Below are 25,913 nucleotides of genomic sequence, written 5' to 3' on the forward strand. Positions count from 1 at the left end.
CACTGCATGCTGAAATCAATGGAAAAAGCAGAGGGTCCAAAACATTGATTTTTAAATCATGCTTTCAGCCTGAAATATCACCCTATAAAAACCTAATCTTTGTGTTACATGTTTATTAACTTTTAAAGACCTACAGAGAAAATGAGATAATTTTACAGCTGGGTGGGGAGGGAAGGAGGTTCCTAATTGTCAGACATGAAAATTCAGGTTCAGGTCTGAAAACCAAGTTGGATCATTTTCCTTTCATCATTGCAGTGGGGTTGCGCAAGCGAACGAATCAAGACCAGACCACGTAGTTTGAGCTGCTTTCTGAATGGAGCCCAGCTCCCGTTCTCACAGCAGCGCTGGCTTCTCAACAGAAGCAGTGGTAAAAGGATCTCATGGGTGGTATCCAAGGAAATTTTGGAGCGAACGGGCCTTTTACCACTGTCCTTCAATGGAACTGAAATTTCATCTCGTACTTCTCCAAAATGCCCACAAATCCTGCTGCCCTATGATATCTGCTGAGTAAAAGGGTTCAGGTTTTACATTTTCCAAGTAAAATTCCACCTAAATTATGTGGCAGTTTTGACTGTTAGGCATTATTTTATGCTACTTTGCATTTTGATTTTGAGGCAGATGTAGACTAGGAGTTTCACATGCAGATAACTTCTCTTCCTAGTATGTTAGCCTCAGAAACCAACGTTCCTTCAGTTTCTTTCCCAGTTCCTAAACTCCAGTTGTGTTCTCCATCTCTTTCTTCTGTACCCTGCTCAAGACCTGATCTTGCCTTCTGCCTATGAAAGCTCTTGTATGCTTTTCTTGATTAAAAAAAAAAATTAAGAACTTCCTATCTTTGTGAAACTCCATAGTTCTTTTGGTGATTGTCTACTGTATACAGATAGAATTAATTACTTTATAAAACAACGTATGTATAATTTACCCATTTTCGGGGGACTAGTATATCCAGGTCATCATTTGTTTAACTGTTTTGCAGACAATCCTAATGGATTTAGGAATGCCTGTGCAGGTAGAACATAAGGGGACTTTTTTCTTTCTAACAGGCAGTAACCTTTCCGTGAATGTATGGGGCAGGCAAAGTGAACGTAGGAAAGAAAAGTCTTCTTATATGATTCTCTCACACAGAGATTACAGTGCTGGTAGTACAACATTCAACATATATTGCACATATCTTAGAACTAACAGGATTTTTATCCCATTTTGGCTTTTTAAACCTAATAGAGGTATCTGAATAAACATGAATTAAACATCAAGTTACTTGTAATTTTGGTCATTCTTAAAATAATGGAATAAAAGTGAAATAAGTTACTTAAGGACCCATGCAAAACAGAGAAATATTTATGAGCAACAACTAGAAAAATGCACTTCCTCTGTAAAGGTCTGTATTCCAGTCTGCACAACCTATTAACCTTACACATGGCTAACTGCAGGAGTTGTTCTGTTACCCACAAATGGATGCAAAGGTGCATTCCTTCATCCTGATTACTGCCAGCTGTAATTTCTGCCACTGCATCTCTCCTCACATCTCCAGCACTGTAGCATTCCAACAAAAGCAGAGCCAGTCCCAGCTTTACAATGAGGAATGTATTATCTATTCTGCCTTCATCCCTACACCATGACCCATCACTCCTCATTGCATTCACTAACAAACTGTGAACTTTATGTTTTCCAATTATTCCATCGAAATCCTTCTATGGTATGAGATGCCAAAACAAATCAGGGGGAAAAACAGTGATACCAAATATAACTATATTCCCACAAAGCTATGTGGCTCTCTTCCTGGAGAAGAGGAGGCTGAGGGGAGACCTTATCGCTCTCTACGACTATGTAAAAGGAGGTTGTAGTGAGGTGGGTGTCGGTCTCTTCTCCCAAGTCACTAGGGATAGGACAAGAGGAAATGGCCTCAAGCTGCATCAGGGGAGGTTTAGATTGGATATTAGGAAAAATTTCTTTACTGAAAGAGTGATCAGGCATTCAAATAGTCTGCCCAGAGAGGTGGCAGAGTCACTATCCCTGGAGGTGTTCAAAAAACGTATAGACATGGCACTTCAGGGCATGGTTTAGGAGGCATGGTGGTGTTGGGTTGACAGTTGGACTTGATGATCCTACAGGTCTTTTCCAACCTTAATGATTCTATGATTCTATGCTTTCCTTATTCTCACCACTGTGAAACACAACACTGATATCCTCAATCTTATATGAGAAGTGTAGGATTTTTAGGCTAATTCATCTTTGGCCTGGTAATGCTCCAGCTGGATCATTCTGGCATTTCCCCATCTGCCTCAGTGCTTTTGAAAATCCTGCTCTGAGACGATCTGTTCTTATTATCACCTTTAAACAGGTACCTTTTGGCTGAAAGGTTGCCTGGGGCTGGCTTAACAACACATTGCCTTGAGGAAAAGGTCAGGAAAACTTTGCCACAAGAAACATTCACTGATGGGAAAGAGCATGATCAAATTAGCCCATTACAAAATACCATTCCTGTCCCCCAAATCCACCAACCTGTGCAAAGAAAGGAGAAGAGGTGTGACTGTGTCTATACCCTTTTTACTCCTTGCTCACTTACTTGTATGGCCCAAGAGAGAAGACTGTAGTGTACAGACCCAATATTCTTGACCCCAGATCTGTTGTCTGTTTAGATTCAATAACCTTCTCATTTCTCTCCACTCACTTTGATCATGTTGTGGAACAGGGCATGGTCTAGCTGTAGGATAAGATCTGTTTCTAGCACTGATACATCCCACTGGTACTGCAAAGCAAGTCAGAGCAGCCTGCTGGCACATTCTTTAATGCCTGTGCCCAATTCTGCCTGCCGTGGAGATTATACACCACGAAGAACGCCAGCTGAACTAGACCCTTTAGTGAAGCTTGTGAGACGTCTCCTCAAATTCATCTATGTACAGCTCCACTGGCCAGATGGAATTCAGCCTAAGGCATGATCAAACAGATTACTGCGTCCCAACAAAGCTGCAAACATCAAATGCTCTGATTCAGATGCTTAGCTGAGCTGCAGCCACTTTTGGTGCTGATTTGCTGAAGCCAAGCAGATCTAAAACCCTGCACAACTCCCCCTGCTCTGTCCTGATGCCAGCACGCTTACTGCCACCACCCAGCATATCGGTGGGAAAAGGCTTATCGCCAGCATCCCTGCACTCTGGCAGACCCTGTGCTGTAAGAACAGCCTCTGGGATGTGTTGAAAAGGCAGGAGGTAAAGCAGCCCAGAGGCTGCTCTACTTCATGCTGAAGAACTAACTAGAAGCCAGATGCTTGAAGTGGCAAAGCAGTAAAAATCCCTTTGCTAAAGGGCAAATCTTTGGGACAGGGAAAGTCTCTCCAAAGAAACTGAGGTGTCTTTGCTGGTTTTCTTACTTCTCAGGCTCAAGCAGAAAAAGGCAATAGTCAGCAACCTGCAATAGTACAAGGAGTCTGTGAAGCAGAGCCAAGGGTGCAAAGAGCTTTCCAACCACACTGTAGGATCCCCATTCCCCACACCTATATGACTGCTTGCTTCTGTGTACTTGTGTTATTATGGCCTCCTCAGAGGAGCTTTCCCTAGAAGATTCTGCATCAGGAAGAAAAGTCATACTGATACTAACTGTCCTTCGGTCAGGAACCTTAGCTGTTAAAAAGGGATGAAAGAAAAGCAGGGACTACTCAGCGCTGACAGACTGATACACTCCGATGCAATAACAGAAATCACATCCTCAGCTAAGGAAGTCATTGTCCCACTCTACTCAGCGCTTGTCAGGCCACACCTGGAGTACTGTGTACAGTTCTGGTCCCTGCTGTACAGAAAAGATGTGGACAGGCTGGAAGGGGTCTAGAGAAGGGCCACCAAGATGATGAAAGGACTGGGAAGCCTGCCATATGAGGATAGGCTGAGAGAACTGGGTTTGTTCAGCCTTGAGAAAAGGAGGCTCAGAGGGGATCTCATCACCGTGTACCAGTACTTAAGGGGTAGTTACAAAGAAGATGGAGACTCCCTTTTTACACAGAGTCACATGGAGAGGGCAAGGGGGAATGGACACAAGTTGCTCTTGGGGAGAATTCAATTGGATACCAGAGGGAAATTTTTCACAGTGAGAACAGTCAACCATTGGAATAATCTCCCCAGGGAAGTGGCTGACTCAGCCACATTTGATGCTTTTAAGACTCAGACAGGGTGCTGGGCCATCTTGTCTAGACTCTTCTTTTCCTAGAAAGGTTGGACTAGATGATCCCTGAGGTCCCTTCCAACCTGTGATTCTGTGGTTCTTTAAATTGATTTTTCCCTAGTTCTATTTATCTTTTCTATATTGACTAGAAAAAAGTCTAATTAAAAAAAGTTCCATATGTAGTAATTGTTCATAATAAAGCAAGTGCTGTTCTAGTCTATCAGAAGAATAAATTTGGCTTTGCTATACCAGTTACTATTGAGGCTACTTAGGTGCAAATTGAGATTACAGAGAAAAAAAAAACCAACATTTTCAGGAGAAGTATCTCCTTATGCACAGCAAGCAGTTCCAGATGTGCGCATTTCAATAAAAAGACAAAACAGAACGCAATGACATTGCGATGCCATTATCAAAGAGGTTTCAATAAGGCTACTCATCTGTCCTTTTTAAACGTCAACTGTATATAGTACGATAACATGAAACTTTAAATCCCATTTGTGCTAATCATGCTCGGTGGAGCAGCCCTGCTGGCAAAACTTCTGGGCATAGAGACAGTGCATAGTGATAAAAGAAGGCTCTGGCTGGTACAGCTTGTACCTCTTTGGAGCAAAGCAAACTATTGGGAAAAAAGCACTTTTCTGCTGGTATAACTGTGCCTCAGCCCATTTTTTTTTTAAATGGGATGGAAATATTTGTCAAAAATGTAAAAGATCTCTTTCCTAACTAATATTACAAATCTGTTGCAGACTTTATTTAGTGAAAGAAATGTCTTGGAATCTAATTTTCACGTATAGCAAAGACACTCGGGGAGCAATAAAGAGGCTCTAAAATTTTTGTGAGCATGCATCCAAGCTAAACCTCTTTATGCTTCCAAAGTGATGTGAAGGAACCTCAGGCTGGGGGAGAGCCACCCTGCAGTGTCAGCATCCTTCATTTTCCTTTTCAAATATTAATTTACTGTTGCTTGTGAAAAGACATGACAGAAAAGACCAAAAGGAAAAAAAGAAAAATAAAAGAGGAAAGTATTTAACCTCCAGGGGGCATATGGGAGTTGTGGGAAGAACACTTCATGAGGCTGCAAAAGAGGTTGCACCACGAGAAACTAAGCTTTCTGTATGACAGATATGTCAGGGTCTGGGAGGTGACTTTGCACTGCATAGTAATTTTAAAGCAGTGAACTGAGGACATGGAGGATAGAGGAAACCATTGCAGAGAAGAAAGATAACATCTCAGGAGGCTTGATTAAGAAAATAAGGTTCATACTGGGTCTCAAAAGAAACAACAAAACTGAGTGTTAGCTGAGAAAATAAAAGTGAAAGAGAAGCTCAAAGACCTGCCAACCTAGCTGAACAGCTGCGTGCCATGCTGCAGGTAGGAGAGAACCAACAAGCCTTATGGAACCCATCCATATGCAATAGCTACTGAGGGGTTTGGAAATGCTTGAAACATTCCTGCTTTTTAGGTAACTTATTTGGTTTGGTGAAGGCCCCAGTTCAGCATGATTTAGTGTTTGCAGCTAAGCTTAGTGAGAATAATGAGTCAGAGACTTCAACCATAATTCCTAGCTCAGTGTATTAATTATCACGGCATTTTACGTTAAAACGATACTCAGAAAAAAACCCCTACACCTGCTCAGCCCTCCCTGCTGCAGGCAGCGGCAAAATCTCCAGTTGGAAACACCTTAAACTGCTCTCTGAGTCCGTGGGGTCCCAGAGCAGAGCCTGAGGCATTTGCAGCACAGGGCTGAGAGGCACAAGGTTGCCATCTTTTTTAAGTGACCTCAGCAACAAGGCTTCCACTCCTTCTGCCTGAAGATTAATTCACAGTCTAAACACATTCACTGGGAGAAAGCTTTTTCTCATATGCAACCTTTTATTGTTAATAACTCAGTGACATGCCTGTCCTTCCTCACTGTACTTCCCTGTCTTCTCACTGGTTGCATGGAACAGTTTTACTTATTCTGCTTCTCTTTTGGGTGACATCATAATCCCATTGAATATAATGTTTTGCTGCCGACAGTGAAAGCCAGTTTAACACTGGAATCTCCACTTGCTGATGCCGAGCTGTAACCAACAAACACAGGGCCCTCCCTAGCCACTGTTTAGTTAAAGTATATGTGTAAAAGAGTGCTTGGTCCTGTCTTTTGCAGGCAAGAAAAAGTTCTGTAATGATAAACTAGGTAGCATAGGTACTAGCAGATTGGTGAATGCTAGTATAGACAGAACTTCTTGTAATTTTCACATATTAATTGGGTGAGTAAAGCACTAAAATCTTGGCTAATGTGTTAAAGCTGCAGCTCCCTTTATCATATAAGAATATATCACATTAACAACCATATTAGAGCCTTCCTTATTTTATATGTACTTTAAGAGGTTTAGGAGTATAAGTTGCTTTTTAAAAGGTGTTTATTTATATAATAATCCTGTTCTTTCCTCAACTTTTGTTGCTATTAGCCTGATTTCCTCAGGAAACAGTCTATGAGATACTCCTGTTTCTCTGTTAATCTCTCCACCCACCAGACCAATTTTCATTTTGCTAATCCATTATTACCAAATGCCTGAGGTCCAGTCCATGTCCTAGAAATTTAGTAGAAAGTGCTGGCTGGATAGTGGGGAGAGCATACTGATGCTAATGCTGAGTACAAGACAGGGAGGAAAGCTCAGCCTTTAGCTGAGCTGTTTGGCACTCCCTGACTGAACTACTGTGAGTATGAGGCAAGAAGTCAACAATTCTATTGCTCTGAACCAGCCACCCCATGTTCTGCTTCTTGTCCAGCTATTAGCATGGGGGGAGGGAGGAGGGAAAAAAAGACAGGCAAACAGACAGGCAGGCATAAGGGAATCTAAAAATAATGTAGAAAGAAGGTGCAACAGATGTGTGAGAAAACTGAAAAAGCAAGACCTTGATGTAGTGACCAAGACCTGGAAATAATTGAAAGTACAGCAGGGAAACGTATAAGATTTAGGGAATATAGGAGATGGTAGGAAGCAAGGTCCATTAGCTTGGCTGCTCATGAACAACTTGTCCACTCTCCATTCCATGCTCCGTTGTGAATATATTTGACTTACATCAGGCTTAAGAAGTACACATGGGCTGAAATGTTGCCTACAAAACTTTAATCTGGAGAGATCACTTTCAGGCAAGTATCACCTCTCCAGTGGTATCTTTAAAAGTGAAATCAACACTGTTCTATTAATTGAGATGTAACTGAGTATGTAACAATACATCAGGATGTTACTTATTACAGATTGTTTTAATGTGCTGAACTCTGTCTCTCTTTCTAAAAACTACCAGTCTGTTAAAGAAAAAGCCTAAATGTTTAACGTTGCCCACAGAGCTAAAGTTCAAAGATGAATCATAAATTCAATGTGGTCTATTGAAAGGCGAACCGTCTACAATTTCACAGAACAACTAACTCCTTTCTCTGGAGGAGATGACAGCTGCAGGGCTCTTGATGATGCCCAATGAGGACAAACATGTCTGGGGGCTCTGTTTCAGCAGCTAAGTGCGGAAGCCCTCAAATAGCACCTATTTCACTGCACTGCCTCCAAGGCATTTATGCAACACACATTGCCAATATGGTATTTAAGCCACATGATAACAACTCTGTTGGCTAAAACGTCATCCCTGTACCTGCTCCTAAGTTGAAGCTGACTGCAAACTATTGATTGAATGAAGCGGGTGTCTGCCTTGCAGATCTTCATGACTGTGCAATATATTTTCTTAGCAATAATGGGTGGGAAAGAATCCCTGGAGTCTGCTCCCAGTTCTGCAGATGCAGAAGCCTGTTTCACTTCAATATTTGTGCCAATGTTGCCCGAGGTTCCTGGACACGCCTGTGCAGAAGCCTCAGTTCCCAGATCCAAAACTAATGGCCACATGAAGCACTAGCTTGAGACAGTACTAGGATGATTCTGTATGACTTCCTCTCTACAAAAAGAGAAAACAAGTTTCGTGCGTCACCACTTCAGAACTTTATTGCAACCAAGTGGAAAACAGTTGGAACACAGCACGTGAAAAACACATTGGAATGTCATGATTTTGGGGTGGAAGACACTGTACCTGTCCTGCTAGGTCAAGGTACTCCTACTGAAGAACAGGTGTATGTGTATAAAGGGCAGGGTAGAAGGAGGATGGAGTACAGAGTAACAAGATTGCCACATACCGAAAATTGGCGAAGTCCCTGGTAAATTTATGTTCTGATGAAATAATTTCAGAACATTTACATCTTACAGTTTACAGAAGTTTTTAGCAGCAGCAAAAGTAACATCGTGTAAATTTTACCCACATTCCAAATGTGTTAGCCTACATGAAATCCATTTCTTGTTCTCACTATTCCTAAATTACATGTTGCCACTACTTACCACTTGGCAGCAATACTATGTACAATGAACAATTTCATTCATGCTTATGCAGTATATTTAAACAGAAACCTAACACAGAATCAAATGAGCTATGCAGGTCTTTAAGACAAAACAAACAGTAATGTTACAACATGATACATTTTACTTACCTTGCTAAACTGTCTACATAAAGATGCACTATAGAAAAATGACACCGCATTAAATACATTCTTCTCCTTCACCTACTCTTTACACAGGCACTTACCCTAGGAATATTTTTCCTGCTTTGAATACCTAGCACTTCTATAGAACAAATGTTACAAACACTAGAAAAGAATAGCCTGCAGGACAGTTGGCTTCAGATTTATGCTTGCAAGCATTTCAAATCCAGCGGTAAACTCTACACTTTCTTTTTTTCACAGTCTATGAGTTTTAAAGGTCTGTGACACATTCTATAGTGCAAATTCAGTTGGAAATAAAAAATTAAAAGTATAAAAATATCATACTATTTTTCACTGAGAGGGAAACATCACCTGACAAGCAAGTCCAGGATAAGAATTTTATGTAACATCCTAGACAGCCATTAACATCTGCTAGCTATATATAGCGTAAGACCTTTACTGCTCACATCTGGACAATGCTTGGCTGCATCTATGCTAAGAGTGCGCCTTCACCATGAGCCTGGGGGTAATTGCAGTGGCTCTTACTAGAACTGGACTGGAAAGCAGAAGCAGAAGGAATCATGATGGATATTTTACCCATCTATTTTTAAAAACTATGTATTTGTTAAAGCAGTGCAGGTCGCAATGCATATGTGTTTACACTGGATGGTATTCAACTTCCAAGCTTCCAATATTGTACACCACATCACTGGCAGCTAGTCTGGGGCCTGAAGTCATTTAAAAAAATAATAAAAAAAAAAGAAAGGTGTATTCTGGAGCTGAGTCATGATTAGAAATTACTCCAACCATCTAAATACTTAAAATCTTAGCCTTTGTCCAATAACTTGAATACATAAGAGAATCCATTCATAATCCTCTATCATAATGATAAATGATCATTTAATCCTTTTCAATAATCCAAACTCACCTGAACCAGGTGAGAGCTCAAGGCATCATACTGCTGTTTAGACTCACCTTCCCAAAGCTGGCGGCATTAACAGGTTGTGTGTCATTTTTCTCACAGAAGTCCAAGTAATGCATGTAGAGAGCACTTCGGGGAATGCAAACACCTTCTGCAATCTCATAGTTCTCCTCCAGCCTTAAAAAGCAAATGTCAAACAGAGAGAACTGCAAGTATGTTGGATGTCCTGTTTGGTAAACAGTATGCAAAGCTGCATCTTTAAGACCAACCATTCTGGCTTCTGCTTGTTTACTAAGTTTTCTCAGCTTTGTTCCTAAGTGCTTCTTCCAATTCACTTCCATAATGCTTACTTGCCTCATTTGGTTGATGCTTGCTATCAAAATCACAGTCTATGAGTTCTCAGGCAAGTAGAGATTAGTACAAAGGGATACTGGGTTTTGACCATGCTCCAAAAGTGCTATTGTTAGGAAAAAATATACTAGTAATCTGTTATACTCTAAAAGTATCCTGCAGTAAACAAATATATGTACAACTATGAAACAACAAGCGTTCACTGAGGGGAAGTATTCTGTCATTCTTTACAGGACTCTCTCACTCCTGTCCAGCTGCAAAATTCCGTACCTTCAGGAAGCAGATTGCAAGTTTTTGCAAATACTCAAGAGTGTGCACAAAATCATACCTGTATAATGTTTTCTTGCTATTGCTTATGGACAAAGTGAAAAAAAAGAGTCCATGGTCTGAATGAAATGCAGAATAAAATAGTGAAATAACGTCCTCCTCCACCTTGTAGAAACTATTATTATTCATTTACACATGCAAACACACAACTGTAAAATTTTGAATTATCCATCAAATACACGAATAAGTATACGCTTCATCTTTAAAATCTGAAACTGGACTCATTATAAATCTAGAGATTAGAAGAAACATTCCTTTGAAATGACATTTGTATGATTGTTGATCCAATAAAGTTCAAGAGGTATTTACATACACACTTAACTTTAAACCAGAATTAATCTTGTCATCCATGGTATTACCTACATGCATATAGTTACACGTGTGCTTATGCCTTGCTGGCTAGGAGAAGAAGGTAGGTGCAACTTCCTCTTAAACATATTAGAAAATTAATACATATTCTCAAAACCCTTCAATTTTACAGTAAATAACCCCCTGTCATTTGATAGCTGTAGAACACCTTCCAAATATCCAGTTTCTCTCCTTCATTGCCTTTTTCAGGACCTACCTACCTTCCATTTCAGTTATCGTGATCACTGGTGACTGCAAACTATTTTAATAAGATATCCGGCTAGATGAATGGAATCAGCTTGTATGGGCAACATCTATTCTTCCTTGGTTTCTACAGAAATATCATCACGGCATCTTTCCTCAAATTCATAGCGCTTTAACAAAACCTCCTTTCAAAACCTGGAGAGTTCGTTTGTATACTATAGCTGCTAATTGGAATGTCAGCTTCCGTGACCAAGACAGGACAGAAAGAAAAGCAGTTAATTATTTCTGTTCATATCTGATGAATTTTTCTCTTTTTCTCCTCTCTTTCACAGAGAGTCATTAGTCTGACACTGAACAATGTTCCATTATACCTGAACTTTTTTTTTAATGATCAAAAAACCCATCTTGCTCCACTTCTTTTATTTTCCTGTCTTTTATTTAACAACTTTATCATATTTTGAATTCAGCTTCATTCTACAGTATTATAGAAAGATAATGAACTCAATCTTCTACCTAACAAATCATTATCAGAAATAATATATATATAACATTTTAAATGTCCTAATAAAGCCATGTGAAATCCAGTAGTTCACAATGAGACCTTTTGTACCACTATAATGTAGCAATAAAACCCCTAATCCTTCCACAGGCATGACAATTTTATCTGTCCCTATTACTGTTTCCCTCCTTATACTCATATACTTCTGGATTAAAAGAAATTATTCTATAGCAGAGTCAGGTCTGTAGCATTTTACAGACTTGTTTTTAGATACTAAGGAAACAGAATAACTGTGATGTTACTATTGCTAATCAAATAAAGGATTCTAGAACAAATTCATTTTGATGCATTATAAAAATTTCTGTGAAATTACTAGTCTGGAGAAAATCCATTACCTAGCAGTGCTTTACCTTCCTCTTTTTTACTTCTTTTTATGAATGTTGCAAAAAATAGAATAGTTTTGTTGACTTTAGCTTCACAATACTGTTGTTATTCGGAGCACCTACTCTGTAAGCCACCAAACTGCATGGAATTAGGCTGTCCGTGCTTTGAATAATTCTGCGTTTGGAGAAATAGACACACACATACGCCCACACACACCCCAAACTGAGGTAAAATAAAGTTTCACACTTACAATTTGGTGAACCAGTTCACCAATGAAATAATCATGAATGCTTTAGAGCCAAGTGTTTAGCAAGCTATAGCTTTATAGATAATAATTAGCATAGGAACGTGGGATAAGCACAAGATACTAGGTATTGATATATTCATGCCTTAACGGTTAAATTCAAGCTAGTGCAGTTTCCCCAATTATGATGTATTTGGCAGTAATGCTACATTTACCAGGCCTTTCACTTCATTTTGTGTCATCAGTGAAACAAAACAAAAATATTATTCCTGTTTCCAGGAAAAGGATATTTAGCCAGACTGACAGTCATCCAGACATGCTTCTGGCATCTTCAGCTACTTCTTCCTCCTCCTCATTTGTAATGTTCAATGTTCTTTGCCTTTGGAGAGGCGTAAATACTAAGGATAGATCCCTGTGGGACTGATGACGTCCCACAGAAAGAGGCCAGACAAGAAATAACTAATAAAGGTGATAGCAATATGAACCATGTGACAAAATGTACATATTTCCCTTATCTCTTGCTTCTCCTTCCCTACTCCTTTCCTCCTCTTCTTTTTCCTTGCTACTGACGTTTCCTCTGTTTCTATTCTCCAACACACTCTTGCCTTCATTAGCTATAAAAGATAGTAGCACCTAACAGTAAAAACATGAGCAGCTTTAACTTGGCAGACACCAGGCACTGCAGACAATTGTGGTGCTTCCATTTGCCAGAACATGGCAAGTTTGGTGCTCCATCCTGAAATCTGGTCAATAATTTACCCCACCACTTCCATCACTTGAATCCGGCCCAGAGGTTCCAGCAGGAGGGTAGGACACATGCTTACCCAGGGCTTATTCAGGTAAATTTAGTCTTTTGTCTTTCTTCACTGTGCAAAAACTTGGTCTGAGGCCTAAGCAGGCAAAACCGTCAAAAATGCAAAGCCAAATCTACAGGAAGCGCACAGAGTAGCATATGTTCAGTGCTGACCACAATAGCTTACCGACCCACGGGTTGCTAGTACAAATAACCTGATGCTAATGTCTCTGTTTTTCCAGAACAGTGGAAACACGACATCTTCACACAATGCAAGCTTAATGCTTTAGCACTTTGACCACAACTTTTGAGCTTGTAATTTGTTCAGTGAATCAAAACCAGTAGCACAGTTTCTCCAGGCCATACCCATTCAAAGCTGCAGTACATAGGCTGAAAAGCATATGGACACCACCAGAAAACTGCTCTATGGTATGACTACTAAGCTGGGAAACTTTTGCCTACAGGTTTATTAATAAATGAGCCAATTGTATAATTCAGTTTGACACCAGCTAAAGAAATTAAACTTGAAAACTTCTTTGTTTTCTGTTCCCTCATATATTTTTGGGTGGGAAATTGAGTGGAGGAAATTGCAGATGCACCAAAAGGCTCAAAGTGGAGAATATCTGACCAACATAATGTGTAAGAAACAAAACAAAACAGACAGGTAGTAAGCCAGTACACTAGCAAGGGGGAAGGGAAGATGATGCAAGCAGCCTTTTCAGAATCAAAATTCTAGGATTCTATTGCAAACACTGCTGAATGAGCATTAGTGTGCACACTGCATTCCAGCAGGGCTCAATATCCCAGGAGTTTAGGGATTTACTAACCTTTATGACTGAGGAAGATTGAAAGTATTTGGCAAACGATTGTTTACAGTATTTGCATGTTTTCTGTTGGGAACAGTATCGTTGGCATGTTCTAATTAACTCTGACTTCTTGGCTACTACGTTATTTGCTCCTGTGGAAAAGACTCTTAACTGACCCTACTGCAAAATAAACATTGTTCTGAATTTGGGACTGGTAAGCCCTGCCTGCTATTTTATTTTACCTAGACAGTTATTTGTTATCCTGTTTGAATAGTGTAGAAGTGTTTTGGGAGAATAATAGAAAATAATAAAATGCATCTATGACATTTCACTATTATTTCAACAATTTTCTGTCTGTCTGTTGTCACTCCTCTTCTTTATTCACTTGTCTTGAACTTCTGAAAAACAGCACCTTGGTGAAACAAATAGGTACAAAGAAGCAATAGTTCAGAATGAAACGCCTTTCGGTATATTTGCACATCTCAGTATCTGCACTGGAAGCGTCTGCATATTTCTTCAAGGCAGAACACTGGATACTTGAAGAAACCTGTTCTAAAACAATGCACAGGTTTGGGTATTTTTTTAAATCTAAAATTTAACTGATCAACTTTAAAGAGCAAATATAAATGAAAATTTATAAACCTCTTCATGTATATTTCAAAGAATCAAAGAATTTCACAGGCAGAGAAAGAGAGTAAAATTCACTGAATTAATTATCCTTTGCTGTTTGTTCATTTAGTTCTCCCAACAGACTGACAGAAGCAGAAAATAATTTTCTTAACACCCACATTTTTTTGCCAGTGATCTATCTTTTAATCCAGAAAACTATGAGAAGTACTTACAGGTGAAGTAAAGGCCTTTCTTTAAAAAACTTGAAACAAGCTAAGGAGTATGGGTTTTCAGATAAGTATGCTCTGAGGCTTCTCTGTAACAGAGCTCTGTTCTGCCAGATAAAAGGAACCCCCTGAAAGATGCTTGATCACTTACAAATTAAGAAAGCTAAACCAGAATTAAAAACCTAAATTAAGGGAAAAGTCAACAAAAGTCTGAGAGATAACCTATAGAAAGAGATGTTAGAAGTACCTGTAACGTTACAGAACACACAGCCAAAAATACTGCTGTAAGTCGCAGTAAACAGCACTTGTTCATTTTTCACAGCATGGTAGACTGACTCACAAACTTTCTTCTCCCCATCATCATTTTCTCTCTTCCTAATTACCCTTCCTTTTTTCTCCCCACTAAATTTGCAAGAGGATTTTGGCAAATGAATCAAACTTCAAACTCACTCTCTTCATTGTCTTCTATGTTAAACTACAGAGATCTCATTTCAGTAAAACTGTCAGTAAAGGTGGGCTTCATCATACACTGAAACAAATGTGAGTCTTGAAAAAAACATTTCAGTACTAGTTTTCTTTTTGTAATAAATACTACAACAATGAAAAACCACAAATCACCAGCTAGCAGAGTGGCAAACAAATATGCCAAGTAGATCTTCTAAACTGTATCAGAGATTTCCTATATTCAAACAAATGCCATAAGAGTAAGATCATTGCTGAGAAATGTTGTAGAGGATGCTAATGAGCATATTAAATGCATACAGTGAAAGTATAATTAGAATTATATAAGATGTCTAGGAACTCTATTCTCTTCAGCTGGAAAAGGATAAGAAAAAACACTAACAGGTTTTCCCAATTTTTTTAAAAAGGCATCTTACCATTGCAGTGTAGCTGGAGTTGAGTGTGGTTTTGATGCTCTATTATTTTCTTTTTCCTCATCTGTTAAGAAACAAAAAAAATACTGTGTAATTTCAGTAGGAATTGCTCAGGTAAACTGGTAAGGAATTATGTGATCAAAAACGTTCTCAAGTGTCAAAGCTTTCACAAAATATTTGCTAAATTGTGGAAATGCAAATAATGATGCTCCTGAAGCTAGCATCTGTAAATATTGCTTGAGGCAATAAAGCTTGCAAACATCACTGACATCAGGAGAAGCATGGTGCACAGGAATAATGACATTGGAAAGGATAAGTTTATATATTTAAAAAAAAAACAAAAAACAAACAACTCAGACTTCTAGCAGGATGTGAGAACAAAAAACCACTTTTCACCTGCTTTAAAGAAACAGTTGCCTTACCCAAGTTTTATATTAGATGAGGCATTTAACCTGATGGGGTTCATCCGCTGTTGTGATCCTAACATATGATATATACTAGATGTTTACAAATTTACAAAGATTAATTCTGAACAAGAAAAATTGTAATTAAAAACATTCTATAATATATGTTATTCCTTTTCAGATAATTTTGTTGACTTGACAAAAATTTGAATAAAAGATGAATAAAAAAAGAGGGTGAAAACAAAACTGGTTTAAAATAATGGATTTTTCCCAGTTCACATTAGTTCTTTGAAAAAAAATTAAAACTATGCCTGGAATAATTCCTATTAAATTGTGATTTGCAAAGCATATAAAACCTTCCTAAGTGAAAGCTGAGAGTGAAGCACAATCAGCACCTCCAGAAGGATATTATTTGGGAAACTCTGTTGTGTCAAACACAGTGTGATATTTTAACAACTTTGTCCCCAATGAAAGTGTTAAGTGTAGAAGGCTTTGATACCTAAACAATGAGATAAAGCACTGCACCTGTACACCATGCCGCAAGTTTATTTTCTTCATACAATTAACTTTTAGAACTTATTTAAGTGAGCCTTTAGGATACTGAATCTTAAGGGAGCTGGACTACCTCCTCTGAGCATCAGACCCCGTTGGGAGGCCTTTTGTACAGTCCCAAGAACCAGTGCACACAAATAAAACCCCACTTTGGAAAACGCTGTCTTCAGCCCTCGTGCCAGATTTCTTCCATTACATATAGGGCAAGTTGTGTTAACCGAACATCCTCTAGCCTGTGAGGCAGGTCCCCTCAATGTCAGGAAAAATCGACATTTACAGTTACCAGCAGACACTGCGAGCAGCCCCTCTTCTGCATCTGCATGACAATAGGCCTCTAATTATTGGACCGCACACTCCTTCCCTGCCTTTCAGGGGCCTGCTTTTATTCAGCGCATAGGACCAACATGCACATTTCAAATCACTTTTAAATTGTGTTTTTCATTTGTTTTTCATAAACAAACGGTCAGCCCGCAACAAACCTTCAGCACACAGGGCCTGAATGCTGAGCGGCCGTGGCTGCTGCGGGCCGCTGACGCCCACCGGCAGCGGGACAAACGCCTTCTCTGTCGTGGGAGGCAGAGCCGTGCAGCACGGGTTCCAACCACCAGTTGGATAAAATAGTCAAGGCTGTTGCCTCTCACAACACCGAGTGTTTTGCCCTTCTTACCCTTAACTGACGGCATAGACACCCTAAGAACATGCCTGACTCTGGCCTTCCCTGGGGAAGGAGGGGACAGCCATGTCTGCCCTGCTCTGAGGCAGGAAGAGCCTTCTGGGTTGGGATTCACAGTTTTGCAGGTGACGGGATGAGGGAGCCCAGCTCAGAGGTGGGAGAGCCCCTGCAGGGAAGGCCCTGCAGTCACCCTGGAGGGGCAAGAGGCAGGCGGCCTGACCAGAGCCCAGTCCAGTCCTGCATCCTGCTGTGGCTTCCTCATCGTCCCGGCCAGGGAAAAAATAAGCAGCAGGGCTGACAGGGAGTTATGGCAGCTCCCCAGGCTTGGGGCACTGCAGCCTCCTTCACCCACGAGCAGGCTGGCCTCGCCTGCCAAGGCCCTGTGGGTGCCCAGCAGCTGATGGCCTCCCAACTGTTCCTGAGGTAAAAGTGAAAAGGGACTAGTTATAAACAGTACATCCCAGCAAAGTGTTGCAGGGGGTAAAGTGCTGGCTGGGACGGGGAGTTTCCCATGCTTTAGTAATGAAAGTTACAGCTGGCAGTCACAGGAGTGCATGCACCTCTCCAACAGGAACCTATAATGTGGGGCACTGCAGCACCTTCCTACGACCGCAGGGATTCCAGCCTTTGCTGTTGGAGGGACAGAGACACCACAGTGAGGTGCAACCACCAAACCTGCTGCCTTTAGGTATCAGCAGCACGTGGGGGCCAGTCCTCCTCCTGTGCCCCACCGTCATCTTGTTCAAATTAAGGTTATTGATTCCCAGGTAAAAGTAATCCATTTTCTTAATCAGTATTTTCTATGTCACTGTCAAATCCTACCATCCACTGGTTTAAGTTCATTATATAGTTGTTTTCTACCTTGCTGGAAATTGCTAGGGGGATGCAGATTGGAAAGGCTGAAAGCCACTGATCTAAATCCCACTTCTAACTGAAGTGCAGAAATCCTAAACCTCTGCCTGTGAAACCAAGAGGTACTACTCCCCTCTCCCCAGAATAAAACTTTTTATTACCTTTCTTGATTTAAAGGGACTAATATTCAAAGGTCTGTTATTAGATGGCTTTCACCTGTGCTAACTAGAATTAATCTTCCCCTGGATATGTGGCACTCTATCAAACATCAACCCAATATCTAAATTATACAATATTAGAGTCTCTACTTCCCTTCCATCCCTCCCCGAGCTGTTTTACACTCACATTAAGAGTCAGTACCTGTGAGCAGGTGCTTTACCTAACCTGCCCTCTGACACACTACAAGCCAGCCAATACTCAGCTCCTCCTATGTAAGGATTTGTTTTAACAACACAAACAAACAATAAAATCATAGACTGCAGTTTAATTCTCCCTCCTCAGGTATGTCTGCTTCCTGGGGATCCTTCTTCAAGTCTCTTCAGTATCATCCACTAACTGCCCCTTAAATCCAAGGAGAACAATGGACTTTGAACTTCTTAAAAAACAATTCTTTAGGCATCACTTTCCATCAAAATATTACCCATTGAGCAACTGGATTTTCAACAAAACTACATTTTTCACAGAGCTAGTGCTTGTCTCCCCCAAAATCAAGTCTCTGTTCAAGAAAACAGATTATTTTTTTTTTGCCAATGCACCAGCTGTCAGCCAAAACATTTCTCTTTTTCACCAAATATTGGCTAAAATACTTATTTTTGGGAAACTTACACTTTTTTTATTAAATAGATGGAAAGAATTGCAAATGGTGTAGGAATGGAGGGGACCTAGAAATACAGGCTTTCAGTATTATACATACAAGCACTTTATTCTACCTTGTACAGTTTAACAATACAATCTAATGAGATAATTGACTAGCAGAAGATAATGAATATCCCTATTTCTTATATTTTAGTTGGTAGCAGGGCACTTAATGGCTTCCCTACTAAGCAGGAATATTTTGTGTAACTCTTGACTCAGGTCTGATCGCAGATATGTTTGTACAGCATGAAAGAGGTAAGGAATGCTATTTTCCCTTACATTTTGGCCTGTTATATTATTAGCCCTCATCAGAACAACACTGTAGATTAAAATGAACCTGTACCTTTTAAAATTCAACACTTTTAAAATTCAATACTTTTAAAATTCAATCTATTTTGTAAAGAAAGCAAATAAAGACACTGGAAAGAAGGGCCACCAAGATGATGAAAGGACTGGGAAGCCTGCCATATGAGGATAGGCTGAGAGAACTGGGTTTGTTCAGCCTTGAGAAAAGGAGGCTCAGAGGGGATCTCATCGCCGTGTACCAGTACTTAAGGGGTAGTTACAAAGAAGATGGAGACTCCCTTTTTACACAGAGTCACATGGAGAGGGCAAGGGGGAATGGACACAAGTTGCTCTTGGGGAGAATTCAATTGGATACCAGAGGGAAATTTTTCACAGTGAGAACAGTCAACCATTGGAATAATCTCCCCAGGGAAGTGGCTGACTTGGCCACGTTAGACACCTTCAAGAGTCGTCTGGACAGGGTGCCGGGCCGTCTTGTTTAAACTCTGCTCTTTCTAGAAAGGTTGGACTAGATGATCCCTGAGGTCCCTTCCAACCTGTGATTCTGTGAAGCCTTGTTTCAAGGCACTGTCAAAGACATAACTGACAATTCTTCTGTGACAAATGCAAAAGGACTTGAAGTCATGAGGAAAAACCCTGCTCCTGATGCACAGCTGCAGGTGTTCACCCATATGGCAGCCATACATCACCTCAGGGAGAAATATTTGCTAGGAGCAGATCCAGGGTGTTCACTGCCAGTAGGAAGGCTACCTGCATTCCAAGGAAAGGTATCGTCACGGTACCTGCTTAGGTGGGAAACCTGGTACTCATCCTAAGCTGAAAGCAGGTAATAGCTTAGACAGCTGCAAGTAAAACTTTCAGCATGGAAGAGGCCTGCATAGATATACAAAACTGGGATCATCAATGTACTATAAAAATAATATTTCTTGGCTCCCAGAAATATCAGAGAATCCTCTTCTTCCCAGACTCTACGGAAGTTTCTCTGCTAACAGCTCCATCTTTCTCCTTTCAAAACTTTGTTTCAGAGCCACCAAAGTAGAGTTCTGTTTGTACCTTGTGCATATGTTTGTGGCTTTCTCTGAGCTCTCAGTAGTATCCTCTAACTCTGCTGTCTGGTTTTAGGTCCAGATCAAGGGATTTGCTTCTTGGAGCAAGACATGGAGACAATAGGAGCTATGCTCAGCACCTCTTTAAGCATGCTGCCTTAAACACACCAAGTGGAACATCCACAAAGACCCTGCATTAGTAGATCTTTTTCTAAAATATTGATGTTAGTCTGTCATAACTAAAGTGGAGTTAAAGCTCTGCTTTCCACTGTGGATGTAATAGAAGAATCCCATGCTGCTTCTGTGTGTCTCAGAGAAGCTCTGAAAAGCTAATATGTTATTAGTAGCTTTATATGGATAAAATCCTTCCTTAGTTCAGGTAGCTCCACACCTTTCAGAGGAATAGCCTCTTCCTCTGTAGCCCCTGCAGTCCAGGTTCTGAATGCTCTCAGAAATGATTTGCCCTTTGCTAAAATTAAGTGATACTAAGAAGCTACATTGTCTCTTACTTACATGTAGCCATAAATAAGATTCTGGCTCATTAGCATGTATTCCATGCTTTTAAAATAGTGGGATTTTTTAAAACCCACTGAGAAGCATGGGAGCATAGTTCTAACTGAATAGGTATGATTGGAAAATAAAGCATTTTCCCCAAAGAAAATTTCAATTAAATCAAGTAGCTCTTTTTTAAACACTTATTTCAATGGAAGAAGAGGTTTAGTTCAAACAAACAAACAAAAAACCCCTATTGGATAAATCTTTCATTTCAGCCAATTTGAACATGAATTTTGAACATTGCTTTTGAAGTGCAAAATGTAGTCTGCATCTTTTCATTTATCTCACATGAACTGTCTACACATTCACATTTCTAAATATGTAAAAAAATTTGGACAAGCAACCCTTTGACTTCATGATGTAATGTCATGATTCCTTCCCCAGGGAACTGAGGTTGAAACTTTCATAATCCTTGAATTGTACCCTTCCAGGCCCCTATTTTTATTTGGAGAGTCTGGCTCAATGCAAAATACTCAGAAAATATTGTGGGGTTTTCTTTTTTTTTTAGTTATTATATATGAGGTTGTACCATTCCCTTTTCCTGTGGACCTTTTGACTAACATGCAGAGTGTGGAAGTGGTAGAAGGAAAAATGTTTAAAAAACTGGGAACTGAAATAAAATTTATCTAGAACTTTTATATTAGAGTGTAAAAGCTGTGTTTTGAGAGAGTTCATAAAAGGTTCCAAGAGAGTAAGGAGCGCCCCAAGAAGCAACGAGACCATGGGAATCCACAGCTGTAAGCCATTGCTTCCCTTCACAATGTGACACAGGTTCAAGAGGCCTGGAGGTGTCTGGATGAGCCTAGAAGATTGCAAAGGACCCTGTGGCCTGAAGTATAGTTCTGTAGCATACTTCAGCTACAGAAAAGGAGACTAACAAAACTATTAGTCTTGTCCTAAAATGTTATAAACTCTAAAAATATCCAGGAAAAAATAGTCACAAGCGCAAGCATGATACTGACATTATCAGTTCACGGTGCAAATTCTCAGAGTCTTCGCTGGATGAAAGGCCAAAAAAAACCCAACACCAAAGCCACATTTTCTCTGGTAGAGTCCAGCCAACAGCTACCTGATGTATTTAGAGACAAAACCCTAAGTAGTCAAGAGAAAGATGGATGATGCCTTCTTTTGGCCGCAGATGAACTGGAGCTCCACTGACAACAGCAATTTGACCACTGTTCTGAAGAATTCAAACAGGGTTACATAGGTTTTCTCAAAACATTTTGCCTCCTGCTGTTTGTAAATGTATGACAGGCTGGACAAAGAGTGACACAATGGTTTGGAAATTTCTTGGTTGGTGTGTGGGCACTGTTAGAGATATGTTAGAAAGAACTCAAGGGCTGGAAAGGAGCACGTAGTACAATGATTTCTAAGGTGAAACTTCTAGCTTGTTCTGGATTTCACAGATTATTGGTGGTCTTGCTGCTGGGCAAGCAGCTTATTTTTCTTTCCTACTCCTTCCTCTTCACCTGTCCCCTCACTCCCCAAAACAAGGATGACTTTTCAGGTGGATTAGTTCTATCTGCACTGCAGAAACACTGGCATCAGTGTAAAGGAAGCATCTGGAAGAACTGGCTGTTAAGAAGGAAGCTAGATGAAGTCAGCTCTCACTCTCATTTGGGTTTCCATTATATGTCGTGACAATGTCTGCTGCATGCAAATTGTGGGATAAGTTCACTTATACATTTATTTTATCAGTTCTAAATTTGCTGTATTTCATTATCATTTCTTGCCCTTTAATTCCAGTACCAGAAAATAGAATGGACAACCACCCTATCTTCTCCATGCCATTGGCTGAAATATCTGCTCTTGCTAACCCACACAGGCCCAGTTCTTACTGTCCCTAGGTACGTGGAAGTTTTCTCATGCTCGCATTTAAACCGAAAGCACATGTAACAAGCTACCACTGGCTTTGCTACATCCTATTTACGGTAGCAGATCTGGAATAGAACACAGAAGGAAACTTATAATTATGACATAATTTTTAAAATACAGCTAGTGGTGCTAAATAATTTCCTTGACAATACTGTCTTGAACTGTGAGTTTAAGGAAAAGCTTACTAAAGTCAATAGGGTTGAATCCCGAATTCTGAACCTATTAAGAGTCTGAAGTTACATCTCATTCACTACAAATTCTTTCCACCACTTTCTCAGTAGCATCAGAGTGAAATGAATTTCATAAGTCTCACAGGTTCTCGTAAAATGCAAATTAACAACCAGATGCTTTTTGGTTTTCACTACAATTCATGACAATTTTATTTTTTAAAGATAAACTAATTTCTAATTCCTTAATTTTTAGAAACAAAAAGACTCAAACCTGTCCAAGTTTTATTGTCCATTTTTAAGGATTCTTTATCACCTGTCCTTAGCTTGGGAGTCATGAATAAATACCATGTTTCTATCATCTCCTTTTCCTTCAGAAGAGATATTGCCTCAAAAAAGAATCCTGGACAAATAAGAGTAGGACCCCAATATAGCAAATTCCATGATCCACTAAAACACCATGCTGCAAGGCATGTAATTTTACTGACATCAAAATAAAGTAGTTCTCTTAAAAAGCAAAAAATGTAAAAGGGACATCCAGCAATTAAGAAGTTTTTAAAGATACATTTTCTAAACTTATATGCTTCAATATAACAAAAATGTGAGTCTTTCTGAATTAAAGAATTCAGTATGCGTTAATATCCTGTAACACAAATTAACATCAAATACAGAGAGGAAAATAAACGTGAACAATATTTTGCTTTAGGCAAACTAAGTAGAATAGCAATTGCATAAACAGGGAAAACTAAGTGGTAAACAAAAAGTTGTCTTGCCATTTTAAAAAGAAACAATTAGGCTATTTAAAGGTATTTTGGCCTCTTTTTAATTACCTGCTGTTTTAAAAATCAAGATCTAAAATTACCATAACTAGAAGAGATAAGAAAAAATAGCTATTTTTAAATCAGCTAAATTTATAATTGTTCCCTCTCTATGACTAAAAAGGAAGAAATAGCATGATTTAATATGTGATTTTTTTAAATCTGAGGACTGTTTAATTCTTAAAATAAAGATTTTGTATGTATATTTATATGCATAATTGATATAGTAGTATTGAAAAGCAACACAATTTTTCCTGTATTTCAACTGCATGGTGTTCACCAGGTGAAAACCAAAACACACGGGTTTACTCATGAGCTAAAATTAACAGCACATTTTAGAGGTCATCCAGCTTTTAGTCAGTGACACACAAATTCTTCTGCTTGTTTTAACTAATAGACAGTATTACTTCCTTTTAAATAAAGCAAAATAGCAAATATTCCAGAAAAAAAATTAATAAAACTATTGGATGTGTCAAGTGAGTTGACTCCTTGAACTACAGAGTACCAAAAATATCACCAAGATGTAGCAACATATAGCAGGAAATTAGCACTTGGACACATTCGCACTATTTTAAATGAATGACAAGTTACTTACTTTCATCGTTAGAAACATTCCCCAGAGAGGTGTGACTGGAATAACGTTTATTTTCACTTTCATTGAGACATCGCTCAATCCAACTCTCTGCAAAAGAACAAAGATGGTCTTTTTTTTATGCTTGCCTTTGCATAATAAAAAAAGAACTTCCAACATATAAAACTAAATAAAGCACCAGTTTTCAACAGATGGTGTTCTGTAGCATTTCTGTTAAAACATGCTTAGTCTGATGTTATTTAGCAAGAAAATCCTTTCTTGCTTTCAAACTTAGCTGTTGCCTTTTAGTTTCATTTTTTGTTTGTTTGTCTTTAAATAATAGATGCTGAAACACTTGCACGCACATAACAAAGCTCCTCAGGAGCTCCTCCTCCCCATCACATGGTACATAAAAAAAAATTCATCTCATGTGGACAACTGAAACACATAAATTGCATTAATTTCTAAGTCTTAGCCCAGCAAAGTCTTATGTACTTGAGTACTCCCACTGGTTTTGAAGTAACTCTTCACGTGTGTAAAATGAATCATTTGTGTGAATTTTTGCTACAGCAGGGCTCAAACTGTGCTCTCTGAAGTCCAGTCCAATGACCCCATTCACCCTGGTGGAGGTCCCAGGCCCTACCAAGATCTTTTCCACACTGGTACGAGTCCAATGTAGCAAGTCAGCAGCCACTGAGCTACTCGAACCTTTGTCACTCCATGATGGGTACTTAACCACTCCTGTTCTCCCTCTTTCTCACAATTTTTTCCCACCAGTCAGATGAGGTACAGCATTACATCGATTTGACTCTGCTGTTCCTCTTTCTGGAAGCTATAACGTACATCCCCTGATGACTTTAGAGGATGCACCAAGCTAAGCAGAATTTACTGTTACAGGTCTTCAGGGCAAAATTTATACCTTCCTATATGTTTCCTTGGACAAAGTATGAAATATGAGTCCTTGGGTTTGCCTGGAGTCCCTGGATATTGCTGCAATAAACTGACCTCCCTCATAAGATTATTTTTCAAGGGCATGCATGTGGGCTGAAGTGAACTTATGCTCACAGAGCTCCCTGTGGTCAAAGCAAGAAAAAGAAGGGATAGGTGGGAAGGCTGCAAGGTAACCCCACAAGTTACGACAGGAAACAACCCCACTGAGTGAAGAGGTGCACAAGAAATAAGGGGAAACAAGCCTCACTGTCAGCAAACTGCCAGAGCCAAAAACACCTTCAAAGACACGGAAATGGCTGCAGATTCCTTTCCATAAGCCACCCCCCAGACACATCGAGCTACCAGTGCAGCGCAGGCAGCAGTCTGCCAGCCAGAGAAAGCCTATCACAGCAGCAGACTTGAAGGGAGAACAGAAGCCCAGTGTCTTGGAAAAGCTTCCCATCTGGTTTATAGAAGGTGAAAGTTGGTCTGACTTCATTTCAGCACTAGATGTCAATAAATAAGTATATGAACAGTCATGGCCAAACACATCCTGCAGAAAAAAATGCTTTTTAAACCCAGACAGTTGTGCAAACTCATGTATATTCCTCTGTACACACACTCCGTGCTGCCACACAAACAGAAGGGCAACAGCATCTGTGTAGGACCTCAGAAAGCTCTGCTGAGAGCCCTTCGGAGTTGATTTCCAGGCCCTGCCACGAGACTCCAGGTGCTATTGCTTTGTGCACTTCTGGTTTTCAGGCAGTCTAAGAGAGGTTGTAGCAGCTCCAGGTTATTCCCTTCCCTCTGCCTATTTGCCCATGGTAAAAAACATACTGCCGTGCTGCCTTCTTTGGTACAAGCATGTCATGTGTGTCTTCCTCATTCAGCAAACTGCCCGTGCCTACGGAGCCTCACAACCACACTGCCTCTTCCCTATAGCCTGCTCCTTTGAGGTACTTCTCTGAAAAACAGCAAAAATAACTCTTGTTATCAATAGATTTTTCAGGATATTTCTTCTCCCAACAAATTCAACACAGCCTTGTATAATAATCACTTTA

The 25,913-nt window shown here is 39.8% G+C and overlaps 1 protein-coding gene across 1 annotated transcript in view; it reads right to left on the reverse strand.

Moving 5' to 3' along the window:
- Positions 1 to 25,913, reverse strand: part of RFX4 (regulatory factor X4) — a 96,464-nt gene that overhangs the window by 52,972 nt on the left and 17,579 nt on the right. Inside the window, exons 2-4 of the mRNA XM_064457069.1 lie at positions 23,947 to 24,033; positions 15,252 to 15,312; positions 9,635 to 9,758 (exon numbers count right to left, since the gene is read on the reverse strand). Coding sequence (XP_064313139.1) covers positions 9,635 to 9,758; positions 15,252 to 15,312; positions 23,947 to 24,033 — 272 coding nt within the window. The remainder of the gene's footprint in view (positions 1 to 9,634; positions 9,759 to 15,251; positions 15,313 to 23,946; positions 24,034 to 25,913) is intronic.

The sequence above is a fragment of the Phalacrocorax carbo genome, chromosome 1 (assembly GCF_963921805.1).
Source record: "Phalacrocorax carbo chromosome 1, bPhaCar2.1, whole genome shotgun sequence".
NCBI classification, from domain to species: domain Eukaryota; kingdom Metazoa; phylum Chordata; class Aves; order Suliformes; family Phalacrocoracidae; genus Phalacrocorax; species Phalacrocorax carbo.